The sequence below is a fragment of the Uloborus diversus genome, chromosome 7, assembly GCF_026930045.1.
Source record: "Uloborus diversus isolate 005 chromosome 7, Udiv.v.3.1, whole genome shotgun sequence".
NCBI lineage: Eukaryota > Metazoa > Arthropoda > Arachnida > Araneae > Uloboridae > Uloborus > Uloborus diversus.
This window is the reverse complement of record NC_072737.1, coordinates 6093929-6116193: the sequence shown is the minus strand read 5'-3', so window position 1 is coordinate 6116193 and position 22265 is coordinate 6093929. Positions and strand designations below refer to the sequence as shown.

The window sequence follows — 22265 nt, the reverse complement described above, 5'->3', positions numbered from 1 at the left end:
CATTCCCAGTACCAAAAATAACAAACGGTGAAAGTTTCAGCCAAATCTGCCTGGTAGTTTTTGAGTTCATGGATGACATACAGACAAACATTCATTTTTATATATATAGATTATATTGGTTTATAAACTTGAAAAAAAAAATGCATATAATTGTAATGACAATTATTTAGATCTTTGTAACAACATATTGCAACAGAGCATAATAAATATTTTTATAAATCTTTATCTTTTAATCTTGTAAAATATTTATATCTTTGAGATTAGTAAGTTTAAGGGTTTTTGGGGGGGGGGGCGGCAGGGTTGGCAAAAACCCAGGTTTTTTTTTTTTAAACCCGATAGACCCAGGGTTTTTTGGGTTTTTTTTAAATAAAACCCCCAAAAAAACCAACTAAAGCTGGGTTTTTTAACAGAAATGTGGTTTTTTTTTTTTTTTTTTTTTTTTTTTTTTTTGTCTTTTTTTAGGGAAAATGTGGGGTACTTGTAGCCTTTTGTAGCGTAAGTATATGGACAAAGCGCAAAAATTGTGTTGGGGTAAAAAAAGCTGGAAAACTAGCTAAAATTCAGCGTTTTCTGAAGAAAAGTATAAAAGACGACAAAACTCAAGAATGGTGAAGTTTCAAATTTTTTAGTTTCCATGATTACCAACAGTTAAGGCAAAGTTACTTCTCGAGTGATAAAATCTACTGTTCGTTTTTAATTACTACATTTTTTTTTTTTTTTCGTTTTATTTTATTGTATTTCATTTTGTTAAACAAAACTACTGTAGAACCTCAAGCTGTTTAAATCCTTTTTTACTGAATTCCAGCTTAATCAAGACATTTCTTTGAATTTTATGTTGCCTGTTTTTCTATTTCTGTGTGCAGAGTAACAAATATTAAACTCTTTCGTAAGATAATGAAAATACTGTACATCCTATTCTGTTTTCTGTCCTACTGTTTGTAAAACCTGTTAATTTCTAAAAATATACCTTGTTTATTCGAGATTTGTGATGTGTTGGTTTGCAGGAAATAATTCACATGAAAGCCTTTTAGCTAGAGTAGTTTCCTCTGTACAATCTACAAAGATTGAGGAAATCAGACGTGACAGGGCTTAGTCAAGATAATTTTAGTTTATTTTTGACCAGTTAAAGAAAAAAGTTAAATATATTTATTTAAAATCTTCGAAGTATTTTTTAATGTTGTTAAGAGTTAAGATATACTATTAAAGTTCAAAATTCAATATTTATGTCCATTGTCTGTGGTGAAGAACAAATAAAAGAGAAGTTTAAATTGTAAAAGTATTTAAATTAATTAATTTTTTTTAAAAATTCTCAGAAATTTAAAAAAAAAAATAAAGTGTTGTAAACAATGGGTTTTTTAAATGGGTTTAAAAAAAAAACCATTGGGTCCAATCCGGCCAACCCTAGGGGACAGGGGTTGATTCTATTTAAATTCTAAAGTTATTTAATATTAGCCAAAAGCAGTGGGATAATTCATGGTACTTTTTTAGTTGTTAAAGATTTTCAAACAATATTTCTGCTATATTATATAGAAAACAATATTCGCTACTTATGAGGAAATGAAATTACGAGATTTTACTTTTGCTTAATGTAACATTTATATATCAAATGCTACTTCAAAGTAGCAACTCATAGAACACTTAGAACGGTTTATTAGCGTAAGCGGTAAGACATATGCTTAGCAATTCTTATAATAATGATAGCACAGTGTTTCCAACAGCTGAATACTAATAATGATGGGGATTAAGGTTACAGTTAATGTGACACTTAATTAATCATCAAGTAATTAAGTACAAATGTGAATATTAACCATTCATTAACAATTAAATCATTAAATATTCATGAATTTATAAAGCTAAAATCGTTCTCTTCTTACAAATAGTGTTTAAACCAAATAAACCCGGTTTAAACCAAAAAAAAACCTGGTTAACCCCCCCCCCCCCCAAAAAAAAAAAAAAAAAATCCCAACCCTGCCAGTGGCAAAAGCGTGTCAGCCCTGTTTGGAAAGAATCCACATTTATTTCTTTGAGATTCAATCCATATTGGAAATTTTTAAAGCATCTTTATAACACAATCAGTGTCTAAAACATTGAAAATAATTAAGAAATAAAATAAAGCCTGCAATACCAGATTAGTAAAAAAATTAGGCTTTTCTCTTTTAATAAAATGTAATTTAGTTTTAATTTCAGACAACTTCTCTTATCTTCAGTTTTATTTTCATATGCATAGCAACTGATTGGTAATATAAAAAATAAATAAATGTTTCACTTGAGGGATATTTTTAAGGACTATTTCTCAGCTTACATTATCTGTCATAATCCCTGCTTTTTGCTTCCGGTTTTTAATTGTTGCCAGAAACAAGGGAAAATAATAGTAATTATAAAGTTAAAATACTTCCGCTTTTTAATTGTTGCCAAAAACAATGAAAAAATGAATAAACAAATGGTTAATAAATTTAACAAAGTAATTTCAAGAAGCATTTATTTGAAGGTGTTTTTAAAAGTTTTTTTTTTTTTTTTTTTCACTATATGTGTTAAAAAATTTTTACTTTCTGGAAGAATTTTGATGGCTTGCTTTTTCATTCGTCTGTAGGTAAAATTTTTATTACTTCAAACTTCATAATTTGCAAATCTAAATGATGATTCTTCTGATACAAGTTTAACTTCTACCTTTTAGGTTTTCAAGTTTCTGAAGGAAAGAGATTTCATTTCACTTATTTTGAACCATCTTGATACTTCAGCTGTTATGGATTTACTTTTGCGTTTTGTCAGCCCAATTGAAAATAACGAAACGAAAGCAATAGTTCTGAAGGTAAATGATATCTTTAAAGCAATTTATTTCAAGTTTTTACTTTTCTAGTTTGAGTTTTTGCTCTAAATGTGCTAAATTTTCATTTATAAACCGTTCTGCCTATGATAAGTTTCGAGTTTCAGTGACAATTTAGAAATTGTAGCATCTTAACTTTGCAGTGGCTGGATGAACAGAAGCTTATTCAACGTCTAATAAGCAAAATAGATGTTATTTTTGGCGAGGATTTTAACTGCAATGCTTCATATGCTCTATGTGATATAATCAAAGTTACCAGGGAACATATGTCCATGTTACAGGAGAAAGCTGAACCAAATCCTCTGCTGGAGACATTAGAATCGTAAGTGTGTTCTAATTTTTCCAAATAAAATAAAAAAAGGTTCCCCTTTATATAACTCACAGTGAAACTTCTCTTGAGCGATCACTGTCCATTCCTGAAAAAGTCGTTAAAATATCATTATTGAAAATTGGTTGCTCATAGAGGGCGTTTCCTAACATGCAAGATACAAAATTCTTTAAAATGTAAAATTATTTGATTTTTCTTTTTATTTGTATTAGTTATTAACTTCTAAGTATACATCTCATTTCATATTTGTTTTATATTTTAGCGTACAGTGTGTGTCGGATTTATTGAGTCACATGTTCAGGGACGTCAGCAAAGAAAGTTCTATTGTTAATGGAATATTGGTTTTATTATCCTTATTGAGGTTCAAAAAACTAGGGTATGTGATTGAATTTTCTGAATATCAGTATTTTTTTTAAAAGATGTGTATTGGTTTTTGTATTCATAATCAAATTATCATTAAAAAAATTTGGTATAGTAGTTTGGTGTTTGACTTAAACCTGATTAGAAGTTATTCTTTTATTTCTAGTTGTTAAATATTATTGATGAACTCTTGCACATATTATACATGCGCCTTAAAAGCCTTACTAACACTTGATATTTTTCTAGTCCTGCTGGCATGCAACAGATACCATCCAATCAAAGTGAATTACCACCTCAAGCAGATAATGCTCCAGTGTGCTTTATGACTCTGTTTAGAAATAGCGAGAGTGAACAGATGACAGTATTAGATGCTGAAAGGCTATCTCATGGTGTAAATAATGTTCTTAAAGCTGTCGTTCCTCGACTGGATGAGTTTCATAATCTGCTTCTGAATCCTCCTTTGGTAAGTTTACTTATATATATTATGTACAGACTAGAGATGCAACGAATATTCGGCCTATTCGGCCTGTCAGCCGAATATTCGGCTTCGGCCGAATACCTAGTTTACTATTCGGCCTTGGCCGAATACTTGAAAAAAAGCTTGTTTGTCACTTTTTCGTTGAAAATTTTACATCTTTAAATTTGTATTCATCATGTTTGTTGAATATTTTCAATGAAGTCAGCCTCTAGCACATTGTCAGGTTCATTATCCAGTGCATTGTCATATTTAATGGTGGACATTAATGAATGGTTACTAAGATATATCTACAAAATTACCTCTGAAAAAACCACACAAAATAGTTTTCCCCTGACATATTAGGAAGGGTTGATACTTCTTATTAAAGTAATTATAATGTACTGATAAACCATACTTTAAGAATAACTTAAATAAAAAGACTCAAAAAACTTTTATTTTTCTTATTCTTTAAAATACAAAATTTCGTCCAGACATAAACTATTAAGATTCCTTTTACAACATTTTGAAAACCACCTTTGTAATGTCTGCAGTAGTATGATATGTCCAGGTTCAAACCAGATTTTTAATTAGCCGCAAGGGAAAAAAGGGACCTGAAGTCTAAAACTACTAGTACTTTGTATAATAGCTAAACTTAATACATAAAAATTAAAAAAGTCTTTTAATCCACTTTTATATACTAATCCAACTAAAACATTAAAAATATATATACAGTGTGACAATGCTATTTTTCAAGTAATAGATTATGAATGAGAAAAAAAAAGTAATTGTAAATAATAAATTTTCATTTTGAATAACATAGAGCAATTGGTTCATTAGCAGTAAATATTGCATATGCATAATCCTGATCCTGACACTGCAATAAGTTTTTTTTTTTTTTTTTCAAAGATAATGAAGTTCTGTTTCATATTAAAATAGGATATGATTGTTTAAAAATTAGATTCAATTGTTTTAACCAAATAATGAACATTTTTATAAAGCCTTCACAAGGGAAAAAGAAACATTGCATGATTATAGAGGGACAAAATCATTATTTTAAAAATAAAAATTTAAATCAAGGGACCAAGAATAGGTGTAATGGTCAATTGTGAATGTGATATTTACAAAATAAAGGAAATAAGACTTATCAAGTTTTAAAATACAACTAACTAAAGGATTCAGAAATTTTGGTATAAACATATTTTGGGAAAAAATATCAATACAAAAACAGAAGTACACTGATTTATAAACACCATATGAAAAATTACATTTCAGCTAAATAAAAAAAAATTATGATTGCAAAAGTGGAACTGTTTTCTTTGGATGTTTTAGAACAAACGAAAATAAAAAATTAAAAAATATTCAGTGTCGTGAAACTTTACGAAATCTCAAAATGCATCATTATTTTAATTAGAAAGGCAGAGAGAAAAATAAAAATCATTTAGAGTACAAGTATTTCTAATCTAACCTAGTATTCTATCACTTAAAAATGGAATTTTTTGCACTAAACAAAAAAAAAGGGGGGGGGGGGTGAAAACTGCCCCTCTTGGCATTAAGCAATAACTATTAGTGTAGATTGGCTTCTTCAAAAATAATTGAATGGACACAACAACTAGAGATAGAGAAGTGGTTAAAATGATAAACATAAATATTACACAATTACTTAGAAAAAAGAAATGCGGGAAAAAATGAATTGAAACTTGAAAAAAATAATTTTGGGGACTTGGGAACATATCATAATTTTATCATATGTTACTTATTTTTATACGCACGCAAATTATGATGTAAGAACAATAATTTTTCAGCATTTTCAGGAGAAAATTTATTTCTCTTTTTCTCATAAATGTTTCCAGCTTCTGAGAACAATCGTTCACTATAAACAGTGCTTCCTGGTGCTGGAAGGTATTTCCTGGTTAACTGAGATAGATTAGGATAAGCTTCAGTGTTTTGCGCCCACCATTTTAAGGGACAGTCAGTTCTTCGCAAAAGTGGTTGGGAAAGATATCGGTCAATCTCATTTTGAGTGGAGGTTTCTTCCGGGGCTTCACTTAGTGGTTGCGTTGCAATTTCATTGAAACACGCCCACAAAGAATTTTGTGCTTCAGATGTTGGAAGGAATGAACTTGAAATATTTTTCTCCAGTAATTCAGCTGGTTTAGTGCTGGTACTTTTCATAATAGCTATAAGTTTTGACTTAACTTCAGTGTCTTTTGCTTCAATTTTGTTGAAAAAAAATAATTTAAATCTCGGATCTAACACTGTAGCAATGCAGTAGTGTTCATTGTTTTGAATTGATGAAAATCTCTTCTCTAAACTTTGGCTAAGAGTATCCTTCATTGTACCAACTCCAGAAAAGTCGCTTAATTTATCCAAATATAATTTTAATGTTGTAAGTATTGGGATGACTTCAGAAATAAATGATCTTGATAGTGAAATTTGTTTTGTTATTTCTTCGAATGGTTTCAGAAGATGGAGCACCTTTTCCAAAACTGTCCACTGATTTGAACTTAAGTTGCTTATATCCCCAAATTTAGAGGCATATAGAGAAACTGCGTTTTTTTGATCTAATAATCTTTCCAGCATGTAATATGTGCTGTTCCATCGAGTAGACACGCTTTGTATTAGTTTTTTCTCAGGAACTTTTAACTCATTCGCTTGAATGCTTCTCAATCTTGAACATGCTAAGGGAGAATGACTGAAATGTTTAACAATCTTTTTTCCTTGAGCAATTAAATCGCTTATTGATCTTTGTGATGCTAAACCATCGCATACAGTCAAATGCAAGGAGTGTAAAAAGCAGGATTCATTTTTCAAGTTTGAAATACGTACTCCTTTCTTGATATTTGATCCTTCATCACGTAATACTATGTGGATTTTGTCATTCATTTTCCAATCGTCAACCACTGTTTTGACCATATCACAGATAGCTTCACCAGTATGGCTTCCCGGAAAATGCTTCGCTTCCAGGGCAGCGTGATGATAAATAAAATCCTTTGATATCCAGTGGGCAGTAAAGCTCATGAAACTTTCATTGCTGACAGAACTAGTCCAAATATCCGATGTTAGTGATATGAATTCTGCATCTGATATTAATGTTACAATTTTTTTTTTGCAATCTTCATAAAGAGAAGGAATAACTTTCTGTTTAAAATATTCCCGGCTGGGAATTTTATACTGTGGCTGAGCTTTTTTCATTAAATTAATGAAGCCTTCATCTTCGACAAAACTAAATGGTTGATTGTCGCATGCTATCATTTCCGCAATTAAAGTGTGCAGTTCTACTGATCGGTTGTCATTAATGTCCCATTTTTTTTTCTTTTCAAAAAGTGAATCAATGGTTTCTTGCTTCCTTTTTACGCCTTGACTTGTACTGGGTGTAGATGTAGATGGTATATTTGCTTCCACAACTGCATCACAAGTTTGGTTTTTGCTTTTTTCATTATATTCTTCTGGATGCTTTTTAGCCAAATGGTTCATCAGTGAGCTTGTAGTTGCTTTTTTTCCAACTCCTCCTCTTGACAGAATACTTTTGCACAATTTACATCTTGCTTTTGTGCAATCATTTGGTATAGGTTCAAAAATGCTCCAAACAATACTTCTTTTATTGACAGAAAAATCCATTTTGCTTTCTTTGAACTCAGAACAGAATAAAATACTTGCTTAGAGCAACTAATATTACTGACCCTTATCAGTTAGAGCTATTCCACTCTTTTGAAAGGGGTTCTTATCAGTTAGAACTAGTCCACTCTTTTGAAAGGGGTTAGGGTAGTGACAGAACAACTATTGAGCCTATTGAAAGAACAGGTTTGTAAAGTAAAAAAAAAATGTAATACCAGATTAAACCAAAACCTGGATCTGCACAGAGCTACTGCCTTCTTGCCATTTACAACCCTTATCAGTTAGAACCAGTCCATTAGTTAGAAGGGGTTAAGGGGGAAAGGATACAGAACAAGCTTTGGTAGGGAGTCAAAAGAACAGATTTTGAAAGTAAAAGAGGAAGTTCTTATGAAAGGAGGTAAAAAAGAAGCTTATTTGAATAGATTCTTTATTTTTTAGATTACCAGTTTAAAAAGAAAATTAAATAGGTTTACATAAGATGAATAGGATTGCTCTTAGTGCCTGCTATTAGTAATTATTCGGCCGAATATTGTTAAAGATAATACTAATGCTTTCAAAAAATAATTAATTCACTCCAAAACATTTTTTTTCTAGTGTGATATAGTATTTTAAGCTGTTTAATGCACACAAATGTGCTTTCAATACAAACTGTGCTTTGTTTTTAGACAAAAACAAGTTAACTATTCGGCGGCCGAATATTCGGCATTCGGTATTCGGCCAAATTACTATTCGTTGCATCCCTGGTACAGACAGCACTGGAATTACCAAAACTTAACCTCTGGAGACGGGGAATCTTTATTTCATAATAGTTCTTACATGTATACATGGGTGCAGAAATATGTTTGATCCGGTGATCTAGGATTACGGAAATTTGAGCCATTTTATGGATTTGGTTTTAACAATCTATTCTTTGCGATTGATGACTTTTCCCGACAATAAAATGATAAGCTTACATAGGTACTTGTCACCTTTAAAGGATTTCATGTAAAATTTATGCATTACTAGCTGTATCCGACACGCGTTGCTACGCCAACAAAAAAATACATCATTATACTGATTTTCATGACAATCGGTTGAAGGGGGCAGAAGTTGCTACTCTGCAGTGCCATCTGGTGGCGAGTTGCTTCAATGAGCATATTATGCACCTTCTCCGTGGAAAAATACATATACATAGCAATTTTCATAATAATCGGTCCAGCTATCAAGTGAAGCCGTGACTATACTCAAATTTTGTACTCACGCAGTTTGCAGGATCAATCAATCCCTAAAAATAACAAATAGAAAAAGTTTTAAATCCCCCCGTTGCATGAAAAGCCATAAAACAATAAAGAAAGAATTTATTTGTTCAAACTCAAGAAAAATGGCAACAGCTAACTTCTTATCAATGAGAGCTTTCACGCGAATTAACTCGGGAGAACGCGCGGGGGTCATTTTATGACCCCAAGCACTTTTCCACCTCCATTTTCTGGGAAACTAGCCACCTGTTCCTCTTTTTCTGCTCAGTAGCTGAGTTTCTACCCCCCATTTACCTTTTGTCACTAATTCGAAAGAATTTGAGGCATTTGTATTCATCCGAAACACGTTTGGTCAGTTACTGGGGTCACTCTATGACCCCGCGCGTCCTTGCGTTCGTTTGACAGATCAACTAGTTCGCTTGACTGATACAGCTTTCGCTCGTTTTCGATCGTTGCTTTTCGCATCACGTTGAAATTTTAGCCTGCGCGTTACAATGCCGACTCCATACGAGAAAGAAATGGAACATTTACGTTCACTTCTAGCTGAAGTTGAATCTGATGAAGAGTCGATAGATGAAGAAAATGCAGTTGATAATTTTTTGGAAGAACATTTTTCAGATCATGAAAATTTCAGCGAGCATGACACGGAATCCGAAGAGGATGGTGATTCAGAAAATGAAGAACTAAATAATTCGGAATGGTTTTTCGCAAAAGATGGCGTAAAGTGGAAGAAAACTAAATTTAGGCAGAATGTTCGAACTCGCTGTTTTAATATTGTATCGCACTTACCTGGAACTAAAGGACTAGCGAAAAATGTGACAAACCCATTGAACAGTTGGGAGTTATACATCGACGATAGTATGATACAAATAATTGTGGAGTGTACAAACATATTTATCGAGAAATGCGCACCAAATTTTTCTCGTGATAGAGATGCACGTAAAACGGATGCTCTCGAAATTCGTGCTTTGTTAGGTTTATTATATATGTGTGGTTTACACAAAACTTCACGACTGAATGTGCGGGATTTATGGGCAACTGACGGAACAGGTGTCAGCATTTTCCGTACAACAATGTCGTACAAGTGTTTTTTGTTTCTACTACGTTGTATGAGATTCGATAATATACATGATAGAAAGCAGAGGCAGTTGTATGACAAACTCGCAGCCATAAGAGACTTTTTTCAATCATTTGTTACAAACTGTCAAAAGTACTACACTTTGGGAGAATACGTGACAATTGATGAAAAATTGGAGCCTTTTCGTGGTCGTTGTGGATTTCGCCAGTACATGCCTAAAAAACCTGCAAAATATGGCATAAAAATCTTTGCTTTGGTGGATGCACGGACATTTTACACCAGTAATATGGAAGTGTATGTTGGTTGCCAGCCAGATGGACCCTACAAAGTGTCAAATTCTCCAGATGATGTTGTGAAGCGTTTCATGAAACCTTTGTACAAATCCGGCAGAAATCTAACTACAGATAACTGGTACACCAGTTATAAACTTGCTAAGGATTTACTTAGCGAAAAGATTACGCTGGTGGGAACAATGAGAAAAGATAAAAGACAAATACCTGTTGACTTTAAAATGTGTAAAGGAAGAGAAATACATTCTTCCATCTTTGGCTTTCAGCAAGATGCTACTTTAGTGTCTTATGTTCCGAAAAAAAGTAAATGCGTAATTTTGCTTTCGACAATGCATAATGATGATGCAATTGACATAGACACCGGAGATGCTAAGAAACCAGAAATCATCACGTTTTACAACTGCACAAAAGCAGCTGTCGATGTTGTAGATGAAATGGCTGCAAACTACTCAACTGCTCGCAAAACAAATAGATGGCCACTAGTGATTTTTTATTCAATTTTGAATGTTGCTGCTATTAATGCCAGGATTGCTTTGCTGTCAAATAAGGATCCGCCTATTCTGTATCAAAAGAGACGACGTTTTATTAAGGATTTAGCATTATCTCTCATTAATGATTACACCAATAAAAGAATGGATAATCCGAATTTGTCCCATGAATTAAGAGAACATCTACAAAACTCTTGTCGCCCTGAATCTGAAGAACCTCCAAAAAAGAAACTAAAAGTTGCCTCAAAAGGAAGATGCATATTTTGTCCAAGAAATAAGGACATAAAAACTACGGGAGCCTGCAATTTGTGTGCAAATTTTGTTTGCAAGGAACACCTTTTTAGTGTATGTAATTGTTGTCTCCAGAAAAGCAAAGAATAATTGAAAGTTGGTATGTACATTGTTTCAATTGTTTTAATCTATAAATTTATAACATTAAAAACATTTTGTACTTTAAAACAAGCATTTGGAAAGTATTCCCTGTACTATTAGGATAAAAATAAATGTATATATTTTAACTTTCTTTGAAGAAAAAAAAAGGAATGGCAAAAAATGCTGTTATTCACCAATTAGAAAAGCAGAATGAAAGGGGCACTTCTTCAATTAGATTATCATGCCCTTTTCATTCTATCAGTGGAAATGTATTTGAATTTTTCTACAACAATAATAATATTTTAAAGATCTTCATTCTTACAGAAATGAAAATAAACGAAAAATTTTCTTTAGCATTTAGATTAAACTTAAAAACATTTTTATTATAAATCTTTCAGTTTACATATTAAAAACATCACTTCTAGAACACTAGCTGTGATTAATTTTGTGATTTTATATACTGTGTTATAATCTGCAACATTTATATGAGCTGAAAGTAAAAAAATATGCGTAACATGTTGATACACAGATTTGCGCGCAAAAAGTTAATTTATGTATTTTATGTTTGTCTTAATGAAGGTTTTAATGCCTAGCAGGGTTAAGCAATGTGGTTTTGAGATTTAAAAAAAAATTAAACAATGTTTACAACTGCGTAGGCATGAATTTTGATTTGGGGTCATTCTATGACCCCCGCGCGTCCTAATGTTCGCTTAGGAGACGCGCGTTCTCCCGGGTTAATTTCTGCAGCCGATAATTTTATTTCTATTTATCCAATGGATTGTGACTTAAATTGGAATAAAAAAGGAACTATCGATCGGATTTTTTTTCGAATTGGTCTATAAACATTCCCAGTACCAAAAATAACAAACGGTGAAAGTTTCAGCCAAATCTGCCGAGTAGTTTTTGAGTTCATGGATGACATACAGACAAACATTCATTTATATATATATAGATGACAGTGTTTTGCGCTGTGCCATATTCATAATGGCAGTGTTTTTTACACTGCCGTCCCGATTTTATGCATTTTGAAATCTGATTGCATCCGCTCATGTGGGACCCCCTGCTTTTGTTTTCAATGTAATTCTATCACTTTGTATATACCATTACTTTCAAAATTTATTATATTTTATATTATGTAGAGTAATGGATTTGTACAATCGTTATTTTGCTGCTCCCACTTAAAAGCTTCGATCTAGTTGCATCCGAGTTGAAGCCACTCGTAGAAATGAATGTTAATTTTTGTCAGTGTTCATTTTAATTTTTTAAAGATTTTAGAAAGTAAAATTGGTTAAGGACGCTTATAATAGCAATCAAATTATGCAAATCAGAAGATTCTAATGCTAAAATTACAAATATCAAGAGTTGTCATGAGTTACTCAAATTCAAAAATTTCTTTAGCTAATTTTAGGTTTTCTAAAAATTATGGAAGTCATGACAATTAATTAATTTATTTAATATTGTAACCTAATTAATAATGTAATTCTTAAATTTTTTTTGCTGATAACAATTTCTTTTATTTTCATATTTTTACACCCATATGTCTTATTTAATGCACTTTCTTTTTGCATCAGCTTTCTTACAGCTATTGTTAGGCTAATAATTTACATTTGTTAATAAGTATTAGATATAACTAATTAAAACTTACTTATATTTACTTTATTTTTTGAATACCTAGGCCTAGACAAGCTATAAGTTTCTGATGATGCAGTTGGTGTATTCCAAAATTCTGTATATCTATAGTGATATAGAATTAATTTTTATCTGAAACCTGTTACACATTGTAAAATTTTGGAGAAATTTCATATGGATTGGGGGAAATGTTGGCAGTAAAAACATTCTGCACTCCTGCATGTATACTGTCCTGCTAAGCACAAAAGTTGTATCTGCACCTTTTATCAAAATTCAGTTACGGTCACCAGGTGGTTCTTTGTCTCTTATCTCAACTAGTTACAACGTTTTGCGGTCATTTGTGATTAAGAAATATTGTTTTTAAAAATTCTGAAAAAATTGCATCTGAATCAAATGCATGGATGCGCAAAACTTTAAATGCCTATTTCTCATTTTGAATTCGTCTGTAGATACGACTTTTGGGCTTAGCACGGAAGTATATAAAATACCAGACCAATATATGCTAACTCTCCTGGTTTTGGTGGTTGAGCTCCGCTTTTACAAAAAATCCTCCCAACAGCCTGATTTTTCAAGCATTCCTCCCGATTTTGTATAATTTTCAATAATTTTCCTGATTTTTAAAAATTTCATGAGATGTTTAATTTTTGCTTGAAAGAAATTTTTTTTCCACTATATACTTGCTAACTTTTACAAGTTAGGGGCAAAATTCACTTTTTAGCTCTATTTTACACATTTACACATCAGCCACTATTTTTTATGCATTTTGGTATCCAATTGATATCTGATTCTATAAAACTTATCTGTTTTTCTTTACTATGTGATTGGAAGTGGTTCTGATTGGAAAAAAAAAAGTTTAAATTTTGGAGGGAAAGAAAGGTTTTTCCTGAAGGGGTTTATCTCCATCTGAGAAAATTGATTGAAATTTCTAGTACAGGAAAAAATTACTCACTAATGTATAATCTTTATGTATTCTAAATTTTTTTCTCGTAAAATATTTTTTTATTGTTCAATATCCCACATGAAAATTGATAAATCAAGAAGCTTTAAGATAATTTAATTGATGGTGAGATGAGTTCGGGTGAGTGCTTTTTCTTCAAATATCAGTTTCTTAAGGATGGAAGCTCAGTTAAAAATATTGTACATTTACTAAATTTTTCAGGTCCTTTCATAAGATTTTAAAGTGTAGACTATGTCAAATGAACCACAAGCAGCAGTTTAAAGATCTCTTTTAAAGCACTTCTTCTAAGGGTCCCACTTGGCGTATTAATTACGACCCTTGGTCATTTTCATCATGCATTTATATTTACATTGAATCAGGCATGAGCATCACAGTATATTAATGAATTTCAAAGCATGTTTTCCTATTGAAACCAATATGTGTAGATTTTGTTTATAATTATGAATTTCAGACATTTTAATCAAGGAAAGAAAATAAAATAAGGAAGTAAACTGACACACTAATAAAAGAAGCAGGCACTTTATTAATTAAAAAAGAAAAAAGAAGTAGTTAAATGAAAAAGATAAAGAAATATGTAGTGAAAAACCATGACATTTTTTCTTAAAATTTGTGAACGCAAAAGAAAAATAGAGCTGCCTTTCTTCAGACCACAGTTAAATGTAACTTAATGCAGAGAATCTAAACTCTCTCCACTATTTCAGTGTAATTTTCTCATTTATTCTACTTTTATATATGTCTTTAGAAAAAAATAGCACCAAAAATATTATTTTTAGTTTTTTGAATATTTTACTTATAATTCTCTATAACAGATTGACTTGATCGCTCTTGTACAGATTTTGTTTACCCTTTTACAGAACTCATGTTCCAAATCTCCTGTCTTGGTTTTCTAAGTATTTAATTTCTTGATCTTTTCTGATTTCTTTAACCAGTAAAGCTTTATCGTTGATTGCTCTTAAACTTATTTCTGTGATATCATCACCACTTTCATCTAAACTCTCTGTGTTCTTTCTACCAATTGAAGAATCGCAGTAGCTCTATCAAACGAAGATATCTAACCTCACCTAGCTTTTAAATGGTCAGCAACAGTTCATTTTGGAATGTTAAATTTCCTAGTTGTTTCTGCATTTTTCAATTTTTACAAAGACCAACCTTGCTTGGAGATAATCCTTCAAATACGGTTTCCATTGTTTCATTCTTTTAAACCTAGGTTCCTACCATTTTACAAATTAAATGCACAACTGGAATTTAGTAGAAGTTTATGAAAAAAGTAAAAAAAAGAGTGAACTGAAGATAAGAATTATGAGCAAAATTAGAGGCAAGTTACATGGGTCGCACTTGCCCCACAATATGAATCACACTTACCCCATCTTGCTTTTAAGAAGGGGAAGGTGCGACCCCTCGTGTAAACAAAGTCTGGTCACAGTATTTAATTCAAACATGCCATGTATGTTAGTAGTAACTATTACTGAAAAATAACACTTTCTAACTTCAGCTGTTTGGTATGACAACAAAATAAATGTAACTCTAACCTTCTCAATCTTCACAATGGAGCTCTTTACAAGACATGTAAGTTATCATTGATTGTGCTTTATCTATGCAAGCCAGTGTCAATCTCTACTTGTAGGAGTTATCACTCAACATTCTCTTAACATATTCAGTATGTGGCAGAAGTCTCTTTAGGTCAGCATTCACATAGTTATCAAGTGACGCACATAATTTTCATGAAAAGTTAAAAGCAGAAGTCATTTAAAGTCGACTCTTATCCACCTTGCAGTTTATGACGAGATATCTCGTCCATTTAACATGTAATTCTGGGACTACAAGGGGGTTAATGTTCTGCTCTGGAAGTTTCCAAATTACACTAGAAGTATTGTAAGGATAGATAAATATTGTATAGTTAGTTCAGAGTAGTGATCAGGATTTTTTTTTTTTTTTTACATGGAATTTTTCTTTTTGAGATCTTTATTTCAATTAATTTTTTTTATATATTTAATGTACTTGGTAGTTGATATATGAATATTTATTGGGGTTATGCATTTTTTCTTTTTTTTTTTTTTACAAAGTAAACTTGTTCCTGCTTCAAATGAAATGTTAAAAACAATCACATTGTTAACACTCCAAAATTTATAGTTTGTTGCTCCAAAGTGTTTCTTTTTTTTTTTTTAAATAAATAAATGGATGTTTAACTGCTCTATAATAATGTTTTTACTGCTCTAAAACCTTGTCTTTCTATTTCATTTAGAGAATTGTTAAAAAGTTTTAAAGTTGCAGATATAGTATAAGGCCTCAAGAAAATTTACATTATGAAAAAAAACTCTGAATGCTGACATAGCCAAAAAATATTTGAACCACAAGAAATTATTTTTTTCAGCAAATTGTCTTTTGCCGTTTCTTGTAGCTTTTTGTGTCTGAAGTTCAGAATTTCCTTAGTTAAAATTATAAGATTAATACAATTACAAGCAACAGGCTGTGGGCCCAACCTGGCTGGTCTTAGTTTATTAGTCCCCAATAAAGATCAATGGCCTTCTTAAAGCTACCTACCCCCTACAATGGGGTTGTTTCCTTTGGTCAAAAGTAGTACTTTTAGTCACTAAAATTGATAGAATGAGTAAAAAAAAAAAAAAAAAAAAAAAAAAACATGGACCCAGAAAATACTTTTATTTTCCCAACAGTTATTTTTTAATTAATTTTTTAAATGTCTGATTTTTCAAACAAGGCATGGTCTTGATGACGTCACAAATGATGCTCTTTGACGCATCTTTCTTCCGCGTTTCCACGTTATGATAATCAAGAAGCGAATTGAAATTGCCCGCTACGCTTGCTATCAACCCTATCGTTGCCAATACACGTGAGTAAAGATGCGAATTAAATATTTTTTGCTCTGTGAATGGCATTTCAGCATTTGTGACGTCATCGAACTGAAGCGTAAACAATGAAAGAACACTGATTTAAGTAATTTTTAAAAAATATTGAACTTAGTCAAATTATTTAAAAAATGGTCAGATCCTATGTTTTTAAGCATGCTCTTTCAGAAAAAAATACTTTTAAAATTTTGGAAATGACCCCAATGATGATAAGTTACATTCTTAAGACAGGGCTGAGTCAGAACTACATGCAATATACCAACAGTCAGATTATGACATCTAGAGACTGGCTCAAGGGCTGTAACTTACTGCTTATTACCCAAGCTTTGCCCTCCATTGATGAGTTGAACCGCACCATGTCTGCGGGCTTTCGCTGGTGAGATAAATTTAATTTGTCTACCGACTTTGTCGCTTACTTTGTCTGGTGACTATCATCAAAATTTGGCTGTGCAGTATTTAATTTCTTCGGTATTTTTTCTGAGAGTGAAAAAAAAAAAAAAAAAAAAAAAAAACAGAGTTTTTTTTTTTTTTTTGTCTGATTTAATGATAGAAATGTTTGATTTTAAAAATATTTTTAATTTAATTTTATTATTTTATCCTGCAGAAACCTGCCATTACATTAACCATTGGACGATTAGATCCACCTCTTGGTTTATGTCGTTTAAAAGTTGCTCGTTTTCTGACAGCTCTGCTATCTACAAATGACCACAATGTAAATGCTAAACTTGCATCTCTTGAAACGATGAAAGTTCTTGTAGTATGTATAGCTATTTTTATTATTAATAATTATGTTTTGATGTAATTTTTTCGTGAATAAATCCAATGCATATAGGGGAATGTGAACAAAGTGAAATGGTGAAATATGTACTCTGCCTTTAGCGCCACCTCTCTGGTAATATTTTTACTATAAGTAGCACTTGTAATCTATTCCAGTCAGGAAAAAAATACCGCCGACAATTAAAGCATATGATAATATGGGCAATTTTCAAAAATTGATACTCATATTGTAATATTTTGTTGCAAGTCAAAAAAAATTTTTTGCTATAAAATGATAAAATGTTCTTATTATTAACATTTTAAACATTAATTGAGACCTTGTGAAGTACTCTGTTGTGTGACTCTGTGAAGTATTTATTTAATTACTATTAAGCTTTGTTATTTTTATTATTTTCTACAATCAGTCAAGTACATGTGGGGCAATTGGAAATAGTTTATTTTGTTTACGAGCTCAAACATTTACTGAAACATTTACATATTCATTTATTAATTCATTCATTTACATTCCTGTATTTAGTAATTCTCTTATGTATTCATTCATTTGCTCATTTTCTTATTCTATCACTCTTTTACTTATTCATTTATTTTTCTTCATATATTAATCAATTAACTAATTTAAGTTTCAGTTTATTGGTTCAGTATCTTTTCATTTATTCATTCACCCTTTTATTTACTGATTCATTTGATCAAAATTATTTTCTGTAATTGAATAGAAAATATTTCATTAGAAAAATATTTTACTTTTCACTTTGCCCCATGAAAAAAAAAGTGAACATTTTCCACTTTTTTTTTTTGAAGTGCAAATTCAATGCCAAAAATAAAAAGTATACTGTTTCAATGCAAGTTTTATAAAAAAAAAAAAAAAAAAATAGAATGTTCTTTCTTTATGTACTGCAATTTTCAAAATAAATCGAAAAAGCTCAGTATCATAACTACTTTACTTTGCCCCACATTCCCCAATGTAGCAATTCTGCTGTTATTTTTAAAATTTTTTTCTTGGAACTTGTTTTTAGTTAATGTTAATTGCCTTTAAAATTATTTTGTATAACAAATCATCAAATCATGGATATCTTTCAGGATATGTTTTTCAAATATTCATGGAATAACTTTTTACATACACAAGTAGAACAAGCAATAGGAATAATTATTACAAACAATCCAACTACTGATGAAGAAGGTAATAAAGTTCATCCATTATTAGATCAAGTAAGTGAATTAAATCATGATCATGATTTCTGTTGTTAAAAAAGTGAAATTCTGTAGTGCATTCAAATATGCTAAATTTTGCTGCAAAACATATTCACTTCAGACTATTTCAAGTTTTATGTTTCTGTTCTAGGTGTTTGTCCAATGTAGAATAACCATCAAGATTTTAGAAAGCTTTGAAGAAGATGAAACACAGTATGTTATTGTTTTGTTGACTATTATGTTGCATTTGTTTTAAGTTTGAATTTTCCTGATTAAAAAAATTTAATCTAGGTGTGCTCCTGGAACGCCTAGGAAAAGTTATATGGGTCATCTTACAAAAATTGCTAATCATATTGCTCAAAATGCAGAGAATGGAATAAATAGTTCATTAATCAAGGAGAAAATGAAAGGCAAGTGTAATCTTTCAAATCTGACAAAAATTCATCAACATTGTTTTTATTTCTTTTTAACTCATAGGTGGTGTTTTAGTTCAGTGAATCCAACTCATAAAATTTTAAAAGTACTTATACTTGCTAATCTTATATAATTAAAAACTGAGCGTATGTACCTGTGTATGTAACTATGTATGCAACTATGTATGTATGTATGTCCAAGTTACTTCTCCTGAATGCCAAATAAACTTACCATCGAGCCAGGTATCGATGGATTCCTTATCTTCCCATCTTTATGTTTGGCTATTTAACATAATCTTCCGATAATAATTAGCCAAGATATCAATTAAAAACTATTAATTACCACACTTTGATTTTGACATAAAATCCCTATTTTTCAAAGGCTTTCCTCCATTCAAATTTTTATTCAGTGCTTCATCTCAACTTTCTGTAACAATGCTTTTATTAAAATTTAGCGTGAAGAAAATCATGGAGAAGAAAGATCTGTTGCCATTTTTGTTTCTCGAATATGAACAAATAAAATTTATGCTTTTGTTTCAAAGGCTTTTCCTGTAATCAGGGATTTTAAAATGTTTCCTTTTTGGTTAGTTTTTCTGCAATCTGCTGCAAAATTTTACTGATTTTTTTTTTGCTCAAGCCTGATTGTTGAACACGCGTCACTTGACATAACTTTTATTTTCGAGGGAAACCGTGCAAAGCCGGGTGACGCAGCTAGTTTTTGAAATGAAAATTTGTCTCCTTTTTGCTTTAAAATATGTGTTTGATTTCCAAATGTAAAAGTAAATAATTGATCTAATAGGAATGTAATATATTTTTCTCCTTAGCAAAATATGCTTACCTTATTTGTCATTATTTTCAGAAACATTTTAAAAGGCCTACTACATCTGGTCATGATCAAATGAGTAGTACTTTAAACTTATTTACATAAGTAGTTACATATGTGTAAGTAAAAACTCATTTTTGGAAACTTGCCTACATTGATAACGTGCTTCGTTAAAAAATACATATAGTGTTAGCGCTTGTCACATAGAAATTAAATTTAGAAATTAGCATAAAACTTGTAAGTTCCTAAACCTACCTCAAGGTACTCTTTAGCAGGACAGTAAAAAGCAGAGGAAATTGTAGTTGCATACAAAGTTAATTAGAATGAGGAATTTTGTACATATTTCCTTTTTTTATTCTTTCTTGAATTTCTTGATGCATGGGGGCATGTTGTGAGACAAGTTCAAGTCTGAAAATGACTTGGATGTACTCCACTCTATTACAACATGCTTGGCAAAAACATAATCTGTATGTTAAAATCAGAATTCATACGGCCAAGCTCACTCATGCAACTATAAAGGTTATAAATAAGTACAACAACCAAAATGAATATTATATACAAAAAGAAAAAAAAAATGCAAATTCAAGAAGTATAATTGAACCAAGTGTAATTAAATATTTAATCAAACAAAGCTTAAAAATCACCACATGAGCAAATGTTCCAACATTTAAAAATCATTTTTGAAATGGAAAGTGCAAATGTAATTGGCACACTTATTTGTGAAATGACAGAGGACTTTCTTTTGAATACTTCTTTTGGCATACCAAGACACAAAAGTATTACAGTTGGACCCCGATTTAACGAATTCAACGTGACCGAAACTTTTGTACGTTAAATCGGAGGTATTCGTAATATCGGGTTGCGAAAAAAAGGTTGAAAACCTGCACTTACCGTATCTAAAACCCCTACTAAGCAACTGCGCAAAAATATCCATAAATAGAAAGTGTACACTTTTTATTCCGTTTCCCATGACTTGTTACTCACTAGTTATGTGAAATTTTACTGAATGATAGATGTTTGACAGTTTCCTTGATACTTGACTGGAAATCGTTCTCTTTCGACTTTATGGAGAGAAGAAAATACTGTGTCATTTACAACCCGCTGCATGAGATATGTTTTTAGTTTCCAGGCCATGTAAAGCATTTGAAAAAGTAAGTTTTAATGGGAGTTTCATTTTTGCTTTCTGCATCAGAATCAATCTTCGCTGGTTGCTCCCTCGTCCGTCAAAAATTGCCAATTCCAAGAAAAGTCTTTTTCTGCGTCGGACAATATGGATATAATATTTAGAAAACAGTCCAATATTTTCGAACTCGAATTAACAAAAAAAAAAAAATTCGGCTGTTAAAGTAATTCGTTAAGTCGGGGTTAATTATTCGGTAAATAGAGGGTTTTGCCTTCATTTTTGTTGGGGAAAAAGAAAAATTCGCGAAAGTCGTTAAATAGAGGTTCGTTAAATCGGGGGTCCGACTGTATAACATCTTAATAACTTTTTTAACGAACAATGACAAAGTTTTCAAACGCTTGAAATCATCACAATGCAAAATCCGAAGAACCAACTTGAATTTTGCCTGCAAATCAGGTGATTTCATGCTGGGTACGACTTGGGGGTTGCTGCAAGCTCTCGACAAGTTTTCTGATCTCTATGGAAATAATTGAGTAGTAATAGAATGGAAGCTAAGAAATCTACATGTCTATTAAATGATTATAGCATGCTCAATGTTGCTTGAATTTTGCAAGTTATAGTAGTAGAAAATTATTATTAAGTCAATGGGTTAATCTCCCAGGCATATTTCTAAACCCTGAATTCATCTATAACATTTGCTGGAAATATCAATGAATTTTTCATAAATATTATTTATAATTTTGAGTATTTAATTTTATGCATGAAAAATGGAGTATAAATATTATTGAATTTTTTTTTTCTTTCTTTTATTTTAGAACTGCCAGATGAGCATCTTCAAAGTTGGGATGAATTTGTTAATAAACAGTTAGCTGAAATAAATAGAAAGAATACTTCACATATAGTAAGAATATACATTTAATATTCTCAAAACATAGACAACACAAAATGCTGTCTGAATACTTAAGTAATGCAATTGACTTTTTCTTTAGGTTAGTAGTCCATCTGTGCAGTCATCATCTGGAGATGGAGATTCCATAGACTTTAGAGACATTCCATTTGGGAAAGATTCGTCAGTTCATTTGGTAAAAAAAAATCAGGCATATTCATATTTTCAGTAAATTACCGCCCATTAGCCAGGGCTAAAGCAGAAATACCTGAAATGCACCGCCAGCTCAGTCATTTCCAGCCGAGGACTGCAGTTTCGTGCTTATTAGCACTCATCAGCCCGGCATAGGAAAGTGACATAGGTAATTTACTGAATATACCATGCCTTTGCCTTCAATCCTCGAGTTGAACCGAACCATTGCTTCGGTCACTCGTCTGGTCTGCGCTAATTCTATATTAGCTACCAGTTTGTTGTGCACTCTTGGCTTCCTTAAGAGGTTTTCCATCTCCAGCTCCGTCACTTTCCTATGCCGTGCTGATGAGTACTGAAAGATGTTA

General features: G+C 31.4%; 1 protein-coding gene across 1 annotated transcript in view; it reads left to right on the top strand.

Annotated features, from left to right (window-relative positions):
* The window catches only part of LOC129225700 (serine/threonine-protein phosphatase 6 regulatory subunit 3-like), a 60190-nt gene that overhangs the window by 15387 nt on the left and 22538 nt on the right, over window positions 1–22265 (top strand). Inside the window, exons 5-14 of the mRNA XM_054860176.1 lie at window positions 2675–2809; window positions 2968–3146; window positions 3415–3528; window positions 3759–3975; window positions 17103–17255; window positions 18353–18481; window positions 18615–18676; window positions 18755–18873; window positions 21638–21723; window positions 21812–21904. Of these exons, the coding sequence (XP_054716151.1) occupies window positions 2675–2809; window positions 2968–3146; window positions 3415–3528; window positions 3759–3975; window positions 17103–17255; window positions 18353–18481; window positions 18615–18676; window positions 18755–18873; window positions 21638–21723; window positions 21812–21904 (1287 nt within the window). The remainder of the gene's footprint in view (window positions 1–2674; window positions 2810–2967; window positions 3147–3414; window positions 3529–3758; window positions 3976–17102; window positions 17256–18352; window positions 18482–18614; window positions 18677–18754; window positions 18874–21637; window positions 21724–21811; window positions 21905–22265) is intronic.